This window comes from Symphodus melops (assembly GCF_947650265.1).
Source record: "Symphodus melops genome assembly, chromosome: 12".
Lineage (NCBI taxonomy): Eukaryota > Metazoa > Chordata > Actinopteri > Labriformes > Labridae > Symphodus > Symphodus melops.
The window spans coordinates 4,332,335-4,346,772 of record NC_136702.1 but is presented as its reverse complement, the minus strand read 5'-3'; the positions used below and the strand labels follow the sequence as shown (position 1 = coordinate 4,346,772).

The window sequence follows — 14,438 nt, the reverse complement described above, 5'->3', positions numbered from 1 at the left end:
ATGTTGATACTTTTTACCACCTGGATTCGGTCATGGTTTCATTCGATATTAGTAAATACATTTTTTCCTCTTGATTCATAGAAGTTAGTCTCTATGTGTCTCCGTTTACAGGTTCAAAGCATAAGACAATGCTGGAGGCTCGGAGCGGTGCTGGGCCGATCAAGGCGTACCCTCGACCCGGAGCCAAGCTGAAAAACGGGAGCACATCCTTACTGAAGGGCTCGGGCCTGCAGAACAAAACCTTCCACTGCCAGATCTGTGACGTTCATGTCAACTCTGAGATTCAACTGAAACAGGTAGAAATAGAGCGAGCATGAACAGTTAAAGTCCACCTAGTGTGTTGATACCCATTTTAAAACTGGCTGTGTTAAACGTGGGCAAAGTTTCAGCTCAGGATGTAAACACGTGTTGACGTAATCCCAGGATGAGACAGCAGAGGGCGCTTAACGGCTTCTTCTGCTTAACACGGGAATGTTCCTCGAAACAAAGCAGCTCTGTCTAAAGTGCTACATAAACGACAGATTAGACTACATAGACTGGATTACTTGCACTTGTATGACATTGTGTCTGTTGTTGTTGTTGTTGCAGCACATCTCCAGCAGGAGGCACAAGGACCGAGTGGCGGGAAAACCCAGCAAACCCAAATACAGTCCTTATAACAAACAGCAGCGCGGCACACTCACCGTAAGTGTCTTCATTCCTCTTTTCTTTTCGCAACAGTACTTTGCTTTATGAAAACATTCATAAAACCAACAGTGAAATGAAAAATAATGCCAGAATAAACTGGGTTCATTAATTTACTCTTTATTTTAACATGTCTTTCTCATATTTCTTTTCTCGCCTCCTTATTGATCTCCTTTTCTCACCCAAATCTTTTTCTCTCCTTTCTCCATTTTTCCATGGACTTGATATATCTACTCTCCTCTATTTCCCTCCTTGTTTCCTTTTCTTCTTGTCTCTCCTCTTCTCTCCTTATTACCCTGGTTTCCCATCCTTGTCTCTTTTTCCTACATTGTTCCCTTTTCTTGAACCCTGTCGTCTTCTCTTCTCCTCTCAACTCCTTCCTTATTTTACCTTGTTTCTTGATATCTCCTCTTCACTCCTTTGTTACTTTATTTCTCCTCCTCCCTCCTCTTCCTCTCATCTTCTGTCTTACTTGTCTCCCCAAACTTCCTCTCTCTCATCTTCTCTTTGTTACCTCTTCTTGTCTTCTCTCCTTCTTTCTCCTCCCAGACGGAGCTGGTGAAGCCCTCCCTCTCTCCCTCTTTCCTCTCCACTCCCTTTGCTCCGCCGCCCTCCTCCCTCTCCACCACCATCTCAATCCCTCCGACCTCTCTCTCCTCATCCACCCTCCTTACTCCCTCCTCTCTCTCCTCCTCACCTCTCCTCACCACTACCGCCTCGCACCTCACCCCTGCCATCACTCTGCATCCTCGCCCTCCTCCCTCATCGTCACTCTTCACCGCCTCCTTCCTGCGTCCAGCTCCTGGACCAATCAGAGCAAGCCAAGGATCGATTCTCTTCGCACCGTACTAATGGCATTGTTGAAGTTGGGGAGTCAAAACTCTTGACATCTGACATCTTGATTGACTGAGCCACACGGGTGGCAGAGGATTCAAACCTGCAGCCTTCTCACCTGACTGAGGAAAAGAAACATGTCCCTGTCCTCCTGTCTGGATCAGACATCCTTTTCCCAGGTCTGAAAATTCACAGCTGATCGGACAGCAACTTGTGATGATTTTAACCAAACAGGAAGTTGATCATGAACATACCACACCTTGAAGATACACACACAACAGAGGATAAAAGGTTTCTACATTTCCTGGTGGAAAAAGTCTGTTTTTATGCAGTCATGGATATCTGGTAATGCTGAAATCCTTGAACATTACCGAACTTCTCCTAAAGCAATAAATGGGGGGGAATCAGTGTGCAATGTTTTGTTACCATTTGTGAATTTCATGCTTTAGAAGTTAAAAAGAAAAAAAAGTGCAATAATCAACTTGTACATGAGAAAACTTCTGGACCTCAACCTCTACCTAGTTTAAATCTTCAATATAGAAATGATAGAGATTCACCAGCGTCTCCGTGAAGACTCAAAAATTAACGAGAAAGTCTGGACTCCGAAGAAGAACTCCACTCAGGTCGAGTTTGGTTCCTCCCTCTTTAGCTCCGTCTCAAACAGTCTGCTTTTTAAAATGAAGCTCTTCTTCCTCCTTCTGGAGGAACTGACCAGCAAAAGCCCGATGTCTACTCTGTGTCATATCAGCACCGGACTGTGATGCTGCACAGTCTGATGCTCAATGTCCATGTCATTCCAAACATACAGCATTGAAATCTAAATCTGCTTCGAAGCTTATGTTGAGTAAAGTGTTGAATTGAAGGCAATTAACCTCCAAGCAAAATATAACGAGGACATTATCTAAGTGTCTTAGGGTCCTGCAAAGCTAAAAAATAATATTATGGTTGACTTTTTATTCTCTTGCAGCCAGATTTTTTCTTAAATATGTATGCAATATAAAAAACCAGTGAAAGTCAGTTTTAAACTGGTCAGCATCTTTTCACAAAACCCAAAATAAAACTAAAAATCACATTATCTTAACTTGCTGTATGTTTGGACCCAGAGTTTGAACTTGTGTACAATGAACTTTGTCTCCTTTTCATCTGATGTCTACAGTTCTAATGATGTCTGTTGTTGCCATCATCACTGCCAGTGAGTTACAGAACTTATGGAGCAGGCTACTTGCTGGTTTTACAGCAAAGTAAAAAACAAACAAACAAACAAAAAAAAACCCCTTTGGTTCTGAATATTGCCTGGTGTGGACTCTCAGCCTGCTGTTTGTGTTTCTGTCAACCTTCCTGCTGAATCTGATCTAAACTCAATGAACTTAACTCTTACTGTACCTGCAACTTTTATCACAAGAGTCATAGGAAGTTTATAAAACTTGAACCCATCACTGGAACTTTTCACAGCCTGCAACAGCAACGGAGCGTCTGTTGTAAATATTTACCCACAGCTTTTTCACAACTTAGACAACCATCTGATCTACTGATAGAGACTTTGTTCCAGAACAGAGAGTTTCCAGATGAGGTCCAATTAGCTTTCCTCTAGTGCCCCCTTCAGGATGACGTATTTATTTCAGGTGAACGAAATAGAAAGGACGGAACCAGAAGAATCCACAGAACAATTTCCACTAAGCTCAAAGAGAAGTGGACTTTTAAGACTTCTTGTTCACACAGAGTCCCAAGTTTTTGTACCAAGTTGTTTACCAGCAATGCAAGTCATCTCCTGATTAGAGTTTCACCTGAGAGTCACCTCTTCTGCTCTGTGAGCAGTGAATTGAAGGGCATGTGAAGCTGTGTTGAGTCTCACAAGCTGGAGTCAGTGTGTCTCTGCTGCTCAACAACTGACTCCTGCAGAAAAACAGAGGGCTGTTTGATGCTGGCCCTGATTGATTGATTCATAATTACTCACATTACTACCTTTTGGTCCCCATTATGAAGGTCGATCTGTAAATGGAGGTGAGACCACTTCTCCCAAGATAACATTAATGTACTCTAAGATGTTTTGAAGTGATGGGCTATGAAGTAGTGAAAGCTGTCTTCACATTTTTCTTGAAAATCAAAACCAATAACCTCTGTATTTTCTCCCCAAAAAAAGACGGTAGATACAGAGGTTAAGTTTGGCTCATTTAATGTTTCTGACACTTTCAATCGTCTCCCAACGAATCCTACGCAGCCTTGTTCATTTCCTATTTTCTCCCCTTTGGGAAAAATGGGATTGATTGGTCAAAAAGGTCTGCTTTGTGGCTTCCCTTTATGCAAAAAACCCCTACAAACACAAAAAATAAAAAACTGTCATATAAAACAGGTAAAAAATACAAACTGCATGCATAGTTCAGCAGGGATACAAATGTGTCAATGTTAGTCTAGACTCAATGAATAGCATTTATAACATTTCATATCCAACAAAAACACTCCACCATCAGACCAGTTTAGATACAGACAGTATGGAATCACAATATTACAACCAGCGTGGACAAGAGGAGCCACCTTAAATAAACACCCAGGCATGTAAAGGTTGTGTCCTGAAAGAGCTAACAGAATGCTAACCTCTGCTTTAACAGGGAAAGTGCTGATGCTAAAAAAAAAAAAGTGATTTCTATGGTTTCAAATGGTCAGTATTCTCGTCTGTCTTCCTGCCTCCTCCTGGATAACTTGAAGCATCTCAGTCTTCCGATAATGAACAGTTTAAAGACATTTGTGTGTGTGTGTGTGTGTGTGTGTTTATCTATGCAGTATTTGGTCTCACGGTGCAGTCACTGTATCTTTGCCATCAACATGCAACTGTTTAAAAAAAGAAGACAAAGTGTCCAATCCATGTCGATGATGTGTGAAGCAGCTTTTTAAAGCTCTGAGCCGTTCAACTAAACTTCCTCCTTCGTCTATTGATGTCAACTTGATGCAATAATGTACAGATCAGCTGCTGCTTTGCTTTACACTTTACGCTTTCTTATCAGCAATACGTAAAAGTCCTAAGTCTTGTTACTGGGGCCGAGTCGCAATATGAGCAGAAAAAAAAAAAAATCACACGTAGATGTTTAAACTGAAGCGTTGTTTGTAGTTGAAATGATGTGGACTTACCAGTTTTCTTTTGTTGTAATGTTTTCTGTTCAAAACTGAGATTGTGCGTTCTTGTATGTTCTCAAAGTGAATCACTTTGCATCCAAATACAATCTTGTCTTCCATCAACCCCAATGGACCTCCAAACAGTGAATAATTACTGAGGTTAAAGGAGCAGTTCAACCACATTTCTAGAGCCTCACTCTTAACCGGACAACAGAGAAAACACAGTTTAGTGCTACTTACAAGAACACACAAGACAGGATAACAAAAACAACAAAACACAGCTCCAGAGCCTGGGTCGTTTAAGGAGGTGTTTGCAAGATATATATATTACAAACTTCTCAAACTTGAACTGAAGCAAAAAAAACAAAAAAAAACCAAGAAGACTTTATTTTGTTTATTTACATCAAAAGTATTTAAAGGATGATTTTGGATTTTGAATATCCAAATGTGGTTACATGTCAGTTTCAGGTTTCTGAGCAGAAAGGCAAAGCATGTTCAGGTTCAATCGAATCAATCCAGACTCAGAGATCATGTGAATGTGATTTTCTTGAATTGAATCGTCAACATGTTGGTCGATGGTTTATAAAAACGGGGCATATATTTCAGCTCTGAAGAACGGCTTGAGGTCTTCTTCAGAAGTGTTCAAGATTGACTCGTCTTGTACAGTATTTATTCTTTGAGCCTTTTTATGATGCTGATGGTGCAAATATGCAAACTTGTCAGGGTGAGGTCATGTAAGATTTCTCTCCTTATCAATTTATTTCTGTAACTTTGTTTTGTTTTCAATAAAAAAAATAAAAAGCTGAACGTCACTAAAAAAGGTCCTGCATTTTTTGTTTCAATGAAGTGGAAAGCTGATTGAAAGTTGTCATATATATATATTTTATATATATATTTATATTTATATATATATATATTTATATCTATATTTATATATATATATATGCATTAATCCATCCATCCATTTTCCACCTCTTATCTGGGGCCGGGTCACGGGGGCAGCAGTCTTAGGCCATTGTACTTACATCAAAATAAAGGAATCTGTGGACCCATCGAATGTATCAAAATAAAAACACGTACTTTAAGATGGTGCTAATGTCAAATAAATAAACTGGAAATTTAAAAAGCTACTTTTGAATACACAATCAGCTACAGAATGTAAACCCCTTTGACCTTTTCCTCCTCAACAGACTAATAATCTTCCTGACTTACTCATTACCACACTGTTGCTTTCTCTGTCTTTTTCTGTGCAGTGACTTATCGTGAAAATGCTGCACTTCAACCTTGAAAGGGTAACACAGTCAGCGTTTTTGGGAAACAGCTCGCTCGTTTGTTATTGAAACAGAGGTGACATCAGGTCTCGAGAGACTTTTCTTGTTGCTGATTTTGACATCATACATCTGATTTAAATCCTTTTACCAGCAGCTGTCTTTACATGGGTCTGTTTTACCAGAACAAACTTTTACCACTAACGGATGTTATCCAACAGACGGAGTGACGGAGAGATCTGGACTGGACTGGAAGCCTTTACAGGTTTGATCATTTACTGCCATCCAGCTCTGGGGCAATAAATGATCCAGCCAGTTAAAAGGTGACAAGACATTTACAGTACAGTCCAGTATCATCCAGTCATCCGGCCTATCATGAACCTGTAAAGTATGACTCAACCTGCAGTAACTGACTCTGTGAGGAGTCTACATGCAAGACAGAAAACATGTTAGTGAGATCAGTTTGAGGCAGCAGGTAAACAATGGTGTCTTACATCAGATATTACACATATTGGCCGGAGTGCAATCAGTTAAATCAACTCAGTCAGCTTTACTTTCACTGAAAAATGGAGGGAACCACCGACAGCCCAAACTGTGATTTCAAAGTTTAACAAACTAAACTAACTTGTTTGACCTGCAGTTTTTGGGCCGATACATACGGGATGTGATTCCAAACAAGACAAGATTTTATGTTACGGTTGGTTAAAACAATAACAGGATCTTTGAGTTTGTTTACTCCAAACGACCTCTGTGACCTTCGAAAGGAAAGATGTTGTTCCTTTCTGCCAGTGTGATCCATATGTGTAGCGAGGGACAAAGTGGCGTCCACGTAGACGACTTTCTTGACAAAAATTTCTGCTGAAGAAGAAATAATTAGCGAGCACACTCAGCATGTGTGCAGCTGGAAACCTGTCCTTTTCAATAAGATGCAAGCAAATGCTCATGCATGTTAATTATTGTTTGTGGGGTTTTTTTACAAATGATTTTAAGGGTTTTGATATTAATTGTGAATTCAATATGACACCGATCTGAAGAGTAAAAGTTTTTCATTAAAATGATTATCAATTCAGTTTATCTTTCCATTGAAACATTATATTTTTATCTTTGACATATGATTTCCCCTCAATGCCGTTATCTCATTTATAACCTTGTTTTTTTTTAACATATGCTAAAAACATGTGATATGATTTATTTTAATTTATTCCCCAAAGTCCTCACAGTTCCCCTTTTAAAGGGACACAATGTTTCTTCCCACTCTTACTTTTCTCTCGTTCTCTCCCATTTCTGATTTGAAGTTTCCCAGCATGTGAAGTTGGGACAAGAAGTTGCAAAATGACGAGAAGGGGAGGTTGAGAGGGGGGAGGGAGAGCAGGAGGAGAGGTGGAGTTGTTTATTCTTTTCGAGGATAAAGAAGATCAGAAGCCCCAGAAAGACCCTCCACAGAGAAGCTGATACTGCTGCAACAGGAATCTTCATGTTTCATTAAGAGGAAAAGAAAGATTAGGACTTGTTGTATTATGTGCAATTTGAATTGTTTTCTGAGAATCAAAAGGTAGTTTGGTTCTTTTTCCATATAGTGGTATAACAGGGCGTTATCTATAAATGGACTTCTAAAAGAGTTCATTTGGATATTTTCTTGTGTTTTGCAGCTTGTCGGAAAAGTGGACTAATAGCACTTAAATGACAGTTTTGACAATAGGCATCAGGGAAAAACAAACAAACAAAAAAAAGCACAACAGAAACTAATAGATCAGAAGACGAGTCAAAAAAAAAATGCAGAACTACGAGGAGTCAGTATCTTTTTTGGGGTCATGGGGCCGGTTCCAGCGGAGGGTCTTCTTCCTGCTCTGTCTCACCTCCATTCCCAGTGGATACAACATCCTGTGTGTGATGTTTCTGCTGGCGAGCCCCCCACATCACTGCCACATCCCCAGCCACAGCAACCTGAGCCAGGACTGGATTCAGGCCATCATCCCAGTACAGGTCTGAAATGGATCACATGCTTTCTTCACACTAAGTCATGCTGAAAGTTTATCAGTGAAAATCTGTATTATTGTCTTCAATTCATGACCTATCTGGGTTTAACACCATCCATAACATTAACTATAGTAAAGGTGAATTTGACTTTTTAAGTTACATTCCTCGCCACCTGAGTGTCATCTGATGTGATTTTTCTATAGATGCAAGAACACATGCTTTACCTGTGCCTTCAAAATCTGTTGAAGAATAAATCGATTTTTTGGTTGAAGGCTTAGATTTGGTGAAGAAAGGGAAAAAATCACTGAAATTCAGATAAAGGCGGCCTTCAAATCTCACCCTCAAAAGGAATGTCTCTCATTGATGCTCCTGTGAGGAACTTCTACTTCGTGATCATTATGACATAAAGTCATCTTACTTGCTTTTGCAACAGTCATAATGTTTCATTGAGATTTTATAAATGTGGAAAATGAAAGTAGATTTTAGCAGCGTGCAGTTTATCAATTTGTGTGACGCCTCCTTCTTTGCAGTGGCATACACCATGGGAATAGAAACATTTCAGGCAATAAAATAAATACACAGAGGTAGTACATGTGTTAGCTTTTTTTTTAGCTCATAAAGAAATATTCATATTTATAACTGTCGTTTTTATAACCACACTAGTCACAGACTCAAATATCTCAGGTTTGTTTTTTCTGATGGAAATAAGCAACAACTACAACTGTGTGTTTGTGTTGGATCTTACGCTCGTGTCATTACTGATACTGAATTCTTTGAATTTGCCCACGTGTGTATTGTTTTAGGTTTCTGTGTTTCCTCTCACCCTCACTGGCAGCACAACACCTGCATGTTGATGGCACTACTTGTGATGTTTTCCCAGGAGTGTTGACTCATTTTCATGATACCAAAGTTTCCATCATGTGCAAAAGTTTTTATCAGTTTGGCTCAATCGTTGTGTATTGAATCATTTGGAACCGAGTTAAAGAGTTATGAGGTGTTTTATTTAAATGAAAATCAGTGCATCAAAGTGGCCGTGATCATCTTCTTACATTCATAATGCAGCACATGACTAGTTCTCTCTTTAAAAGAGGCTGCAGGTGATGAACACAACGTAGCATTTCCTGGGAGTTCTGCAGAGTATTTTTTTTTCATCTCTAACATCATTGTTTGGTAATTTTCTTTTGTCCTAACATGGCTGTCTTGGTGCACTTTCATGCACGTGGTGCCACTGTCTTTACCACAACATGTGTTCATATTTTATATTGATCACTTTTTTGATGCAAAATATTTGGTAAATAAATTCATAAAAAGTCTCTTTCCAAGCTATGTAGTGATGATTCCCAGAATTTGGAAAGTCAGCTAATGATTTAGTTTATGACCTAATCTTCCTGCAGGTTAGAACTGGTCTAGTTTAAACTCATGTTGTCCGTCGGGTGCAGTCCACCTCCCTTTCTCTGTTGTTGCATCACAAGTTATAAAATAACAACCGTTAATCACAATGTTTCCTGGTCAGATGGAGGCCGGGCAGCCTGGGTGGAGCAGCTGCAGCCGGTATGAGCTGGAAGTGGTGCAGAACCTGTCTGCCTGGGGATTCACACCCAGCCTGGGTCCAGCCCACAACCTGTCTGCACTGGGATCCGGTCCAGGGGCCCTCCTCTCAGGCCTAAAACAGGAGAGCTGTAAAGATGGGTGGACCTACAGCACTGAGTACTATGAGTCCACAGTGGTCACTGAGGTACTGAGCTACCACTACTACTATTGTTGCTATGGAAATATTTAAACAGTTTCTATTGGTGTCCATCCAACCCAGTCTACTGTATGTTACTGTTTACACACTGATCTGGGCAGAACAGCTCCTGGCTGTGAAACATTGAGAGGTTATGACCTCATAGTGGCCACCAATCATTGACTGCAGGACGCTGCCTTTAGGAACTGTAAATGACAAAGCTTAAGGCATCCATCTTTGAGGTTAAATGCAGCAACTTCGGTTACATAACAGCTGCGACAGCATGAGTTTCAAATGCATCATTTCAATTCTTCATTCATAAGTTTGAGTAGATGTTTAGGTATGGATGTTTAGCCTACATAAAGAAATGCAATTTCCACAAAGGCCAAGGCCTGCTTTAATAATATACAAGGTTTTATAATTAAATCTCAGTTCTGGTTGTTCTCGACTTCTGTACCTCGTTGTCTCAGATTAAATCAAATCTATTAATGCATGTCGGCTAATGTCTTGTGGAGTCGTGCTAAACACGTTCTCTATCCCTTTTGTCCCAGTTTAATCTGGTGTGCGGTGACCAGTGGAAACAGCCTCTGACCTCCCTTGCATACTTCCTGGGAGGACTAAGTGGATGCTTAGTCTCTGGACAGATCTCTGACCGGTATGTTACAGTGTCATTTAAAACTGTTTCCCTTTTGCTGCTCTGCACAGCTGCTACAAAGTTAGCCAAATCCTGGAAGTTAACTTTAAGCTAAGCTAGCATTGACCACAGAGGGGAGGGTCTTCATAGCAAAAACTAAAAAAGTACAGATCAGAACAATGTGTTTAAAAGTATCCACCATTAACATCCAAAAACAAAAGGCTCCTTGGTTTGTTTAAGATGTTGTAGTTACAGACAGGACATTGTCTCTTTTCTTTGACACCAATATTAAAGTCGAAGGCCAGATGTATTCCTGTTTTGGCTGACATTACTCTGTTGTATTTTTACCTCAGGATTGGCAGGAAGCCTGTACTCTTCAGTGCCATTGCCATGCTTAGTGTCTTCAGCAGTGCAGTGGCCTTCGCTCCATCCTGGCCTGTCTTCACCTTGCTCTTTTTCATGATGGGTGTGGGCCAGCTCGCCAGCTACATAGCTTTGTTTGTACTAGGTATGGGTTTCTGCCGCACTTTGATTGAATGTTGTTGTTGTGTTGTTGATGTCAATGGACACTCTTTAGAGGACAGATACAATCATGTCTTCTTTATTGTAATTTCTTGACTTCTTTTTAAGCACAATACTCTTTATTTTGTTTGCAGGTTCAGAGCTACTGGTTGGTTCAACAAGGGTCCTCTTCTCAGGCCTCTGCTTGCCTTCGTTCTACGTGTTTGGTATGATGTTGCTGCCCGGCACCGCCTTCCTGGTCCCGAGCTGGAGACATTTGTCCCTGATCATGACTGTGCCAGGCCTGGCTTGTATGCCTTTCTGGTGGTAAGAGGATCCCCTCACAACACTGAGAAATATCAGGAGTGGGGTTGAGAAAAATTGCACCTGCTCCTGAAGGATGCAGAGCGTACTTTATTCCATTTCAAACTTTTATTCAAGCTTCGGAAATCATTGAGGTTTCCCTCATTTACAATGATGTCGAGATACAGATCAAAACAAACCAAAGAGCTGAAATAAAACAACAAAGACAGGTCAGGATGATTCACAGTAGAAGCAAGTACACACTGTGGTAAAGTGGTTGGAGGTCATTGTCTTAATCTGCCCAAGAGAAACAAATCTTGAGAGAGTGTTGTAAAATTATTCCACATTTTTGGAGCTAAAAAGCTGAAAGCGTATTTTCCAAGTTCAGAGTAAACCCTCGGGACTCTGAGCAATAGAGAGTCAGTCGAGTGAGTGTGATAGTACCGCAGCCAATGTTTGTGTTTGTCTGTCTATCCAGGCTAATTCCAGAGTCACCTCGCTGGTTGGTGTCTTGTGGTCGTTTTCAGGAGGCAGAACTCCTGCTAAAGTCGGCAGCTCTGGAGAACCGAATCGAAGCTCCACAGGTCATCTTTCTCTCAGCCAAGGTAAAGAAAAAAAAATCAAAAAACCTCTCACCTCAGAGATGTCTAAACACAAAAAACAATGGGAATAGAACTGAAGTTTCCGTCTCTCCACAGGTTGAAAAGGAAGAAAGCCAAGAGATAAAGTCATTAAGTTTCCTGGACCTGCTGAGAACTAGCAACATTCGCTCTTCAACACTCAAGCTGTGGCTTATCTGGTAAGTCATCTTTCTCTGTCTTTAAACCACTGCCAATACACCTTTACACAGAGACCATTTTTCTGTGACATCACGCTCAGGGTGAAAAACTCAGATGTTTTAACTCAGGTCCTACTTCTTCTTCAAAATTGCAAGTCATGTACCTGTAAAGGTTAGGGATCAAGTGGTTGCTATTAATTCAAAAGGACATCAATCAACATGTCTTGATCAACAAATCATATTTGAAAACCTGCTTTTATCATAAAGGTAAAAGTGTTCTTTTGTCATTTTGCAGGTTTTCTTTGAGTGTCAGCTACTTTGGACTCTCATTCAACCTGTCTAGTCTCTATGGCAACCCATTCCTGAACTACTTCCTGTTGTCGGTTGTTGAGTTTCCAGCATACCTAGCCAGCTGTCTGGCAGCTTGTAGACTAGCTCGCCGTCTGTCCTATATCAGCTTCATCCTGCTGGGGGCGCTGGCTCTGCTCCTCATTCAGATCACGCTGCACAGTGAGTAAGACCACAACTTGGCTGTAGTCTAAAACTGCTTTCCTTTTATAAACACCTTTGTTGATATAAAGAAATAAAATTATTTAATATATTCAACTAATGGACCATTTTGTAGCAGCTGAGGCCCCCCCTAGTTACTGTTGCTATGGCTCTGAAGGCCATTTGTTCTACCACAACAGCATGAAGGTCATAGTACTAGTATTTGAAGCAACCTTTAAAAATTCAAAGTGGTTCTTTTAACAAATGTTTTTTTCCCCCTTTAAACCTGTAAAAAGTTGATGTTTTACAATTTTAAATCCAGTTTTGTTTTTTTTGTTTTTTTTTCTAGCCTACAGTTCACTTTGAGCACTGATGTATGTAATATTCTGTTACAGATTAGTGAAATATTGTTAAACTATGGGAGAAACATGCATTATGGCATGTATTTATGTGCATCCTTGCACTGGATGTAACGAGTAGGAACATAACTGGGACCCACTTATAGAAAAAACAACTGGATATTACTACGAGAGATTTAAAAAAAAAAACTCAACAGGGAACCAAGACATTTCTTCAGAAATGCTGCTTGATTTTGAGTATTTAGCTCTCCTCTACAGGGGGAAGAAGTTCAGTGAACAGTCAATAATAATGCACACACATTACAATAAATCTTTATGAAATGATGTGTTTGCCCTGAACACTAGCTTACAACCCTCCTCCTCTTTGAAGGTTATCCAAGTGTCACGCTGATTCTCGTGCTCATCGGTAAATTTGGCATTCTGGCCGGCACGGGGGTGTTGTACGTCTTCACTGGGGAGCTGTTTCCCACTGTCATCAGAAACACAGCAATGTCGTCCTGTGCTATGTTCTCCAGAGTGGGGTCTGCTGTTTCTCCATACCTGCTACAGCTGGGTGAGAATGTTAGCTTTTTACATAAAAGAGCAGAGAGCCTCAGTAATCCTTCTGATGCTTATTTAGGTTTGTCTCTAAACCAGTATTAAAGTGTATGAACTCACGGATCTTTTTTTGTCTCCAGCTGTGTTCTATCAGTTCCTGCCGTGGATCATTGTGGGTTCTCTGTCACTGCTCAGTGTTCTGCTCTGCGTCTTCCTGCCCGAGACCTTCAGGCAGCCGCTGACCGACACCATCCAGCAGATGCCGACAACACAGCAGTCAGTTTGCAGGTCAGTCAGTTTGGAAGTGTTACCTCTCTGTGAAGCCAATGACACACAGTTTCATTCTTTTTCGAGGTCAACATTTTTGTTGTCTCAACTATTAAATTTCATGATAGAGAGTTAGTTAACTTTAAAATGTATGTAAAGTCAACTTTGTAAATCAAGGAAAATATAGCACTTTAACTGAAATCACTTTAAAAAGATTACTAATTAAAGAAATGCATTACAACAAACGTCATATGTTGTAAAACTTGATTAAAAAAACAAAAAAAAACAAGTTTGAATGCAGCCTGAGTAATGCATCTTCTCTTCAATTCATTTCAGATGGCCATGGGCTTCAACGGCGCCCTCAAAGGATGATGGGAAATTAGCTAAAGAACAGACCACTGCACCTGAGATCATCTGCACAACTCGACTATAAAATTCGAACAAAAAAAGTGTGCGTGTATGTGTGTGAGACCATAATGTATTTTTGTCAGTAGTGTGTCCTCTGGTGTTTGTGTCCACCAGAGGGCGACATTTCGTCAATGGGAGAGGACCTGCATAGCAACCAGTGATGCGTTCATTGACTCCTCACGTATGGTAACAAAATAAGACTCTTTGCGTCCAACATGGGCAGTCATCACTAAAGTCAGTGAGACTATAACGATTGACAACATAATAGTTCCAATAATCAATCAAATGAAAAACAGCCTCAGCGTTTAAAAAAAAGAAAAGGTTATTTAAAACCACATCGCAGTTTACTTCATTTGTTGTCCAATCAAGTTTACTTTGTTTCCACTGAGCATTTTCTTTAAAAAAATTTTTAAGATGGCACATTTAACACGACATAAGGATATAATCATTAAGTCTGCGAAAAGTAAGAGTTGACGGAAACGTGTGATGAATATGAATTTGATTCATGTGGATTTTTTTTTTTTTTTTTTTTTTTTTTGAGACAGCAGGTTAGATTTATTTTTGC

General features: G+C 40.2%; 2 protein-coding genes across 3 annotated transcripts in view; both read left to right on the top strand.

Moving 5' to 3' along the window:
- The window catches only part of znf385b (zinc finger protein 385B), a 48,433-nt gene extending 43,531 nt beyond the window's left edge, over positions 1-4,902 (top strand). For both annotated transcript variants that reach the window (XM_079356837.1, XM_079356836.1), the window contains exons 9-11: positions 112-296; positions 589-684; positions 1,234-4,902. In XM_079356837.1, the coding sequence (XP_079212963.1) occupies positions 112-296; positions 589-684; positions 1,234-1,536 (584 nt within the window). In that variant the 3' untranslated portion in view covers positions 1,537-4,902. The remainder of the gene's footprint in view (positions 1-111; positions 297-588; positions 685-1,233) is intronic.
- Positions 4,903-7,177: 2,275 nt separating this feature from the next.
- LOC306833084 (organic cation/carnitine transporter 2-like) lies at positions 7,178-14,053 on the top strand. The gene is made up of 11 exons (XM_079358154.1): positions 7,178-7,877; positions 9,385-9,606; positions 10,149-10,252; positions 10,585-10,739; positions 10,888-11,059; positions 11,514-11,640; positions 11,734-11,834; positions 12,109-12,323; positions 13,032-13,214; positions 13,339-13,486; positions 13,802-14,053. Exons 1-11 carry the CDS (start codon positions 7,668-7,670, stop codon positions 13,896-13,898), a joined length of 1,734 nt encoding a protein of 577 aa, XP_079214280.1. The 5' UTR covers positions 7,178-7,667; the 3' UTR covers positions 13,899-14,053.
- Positions 14,054-14,438: the final 385 nt, after the last annotated feature.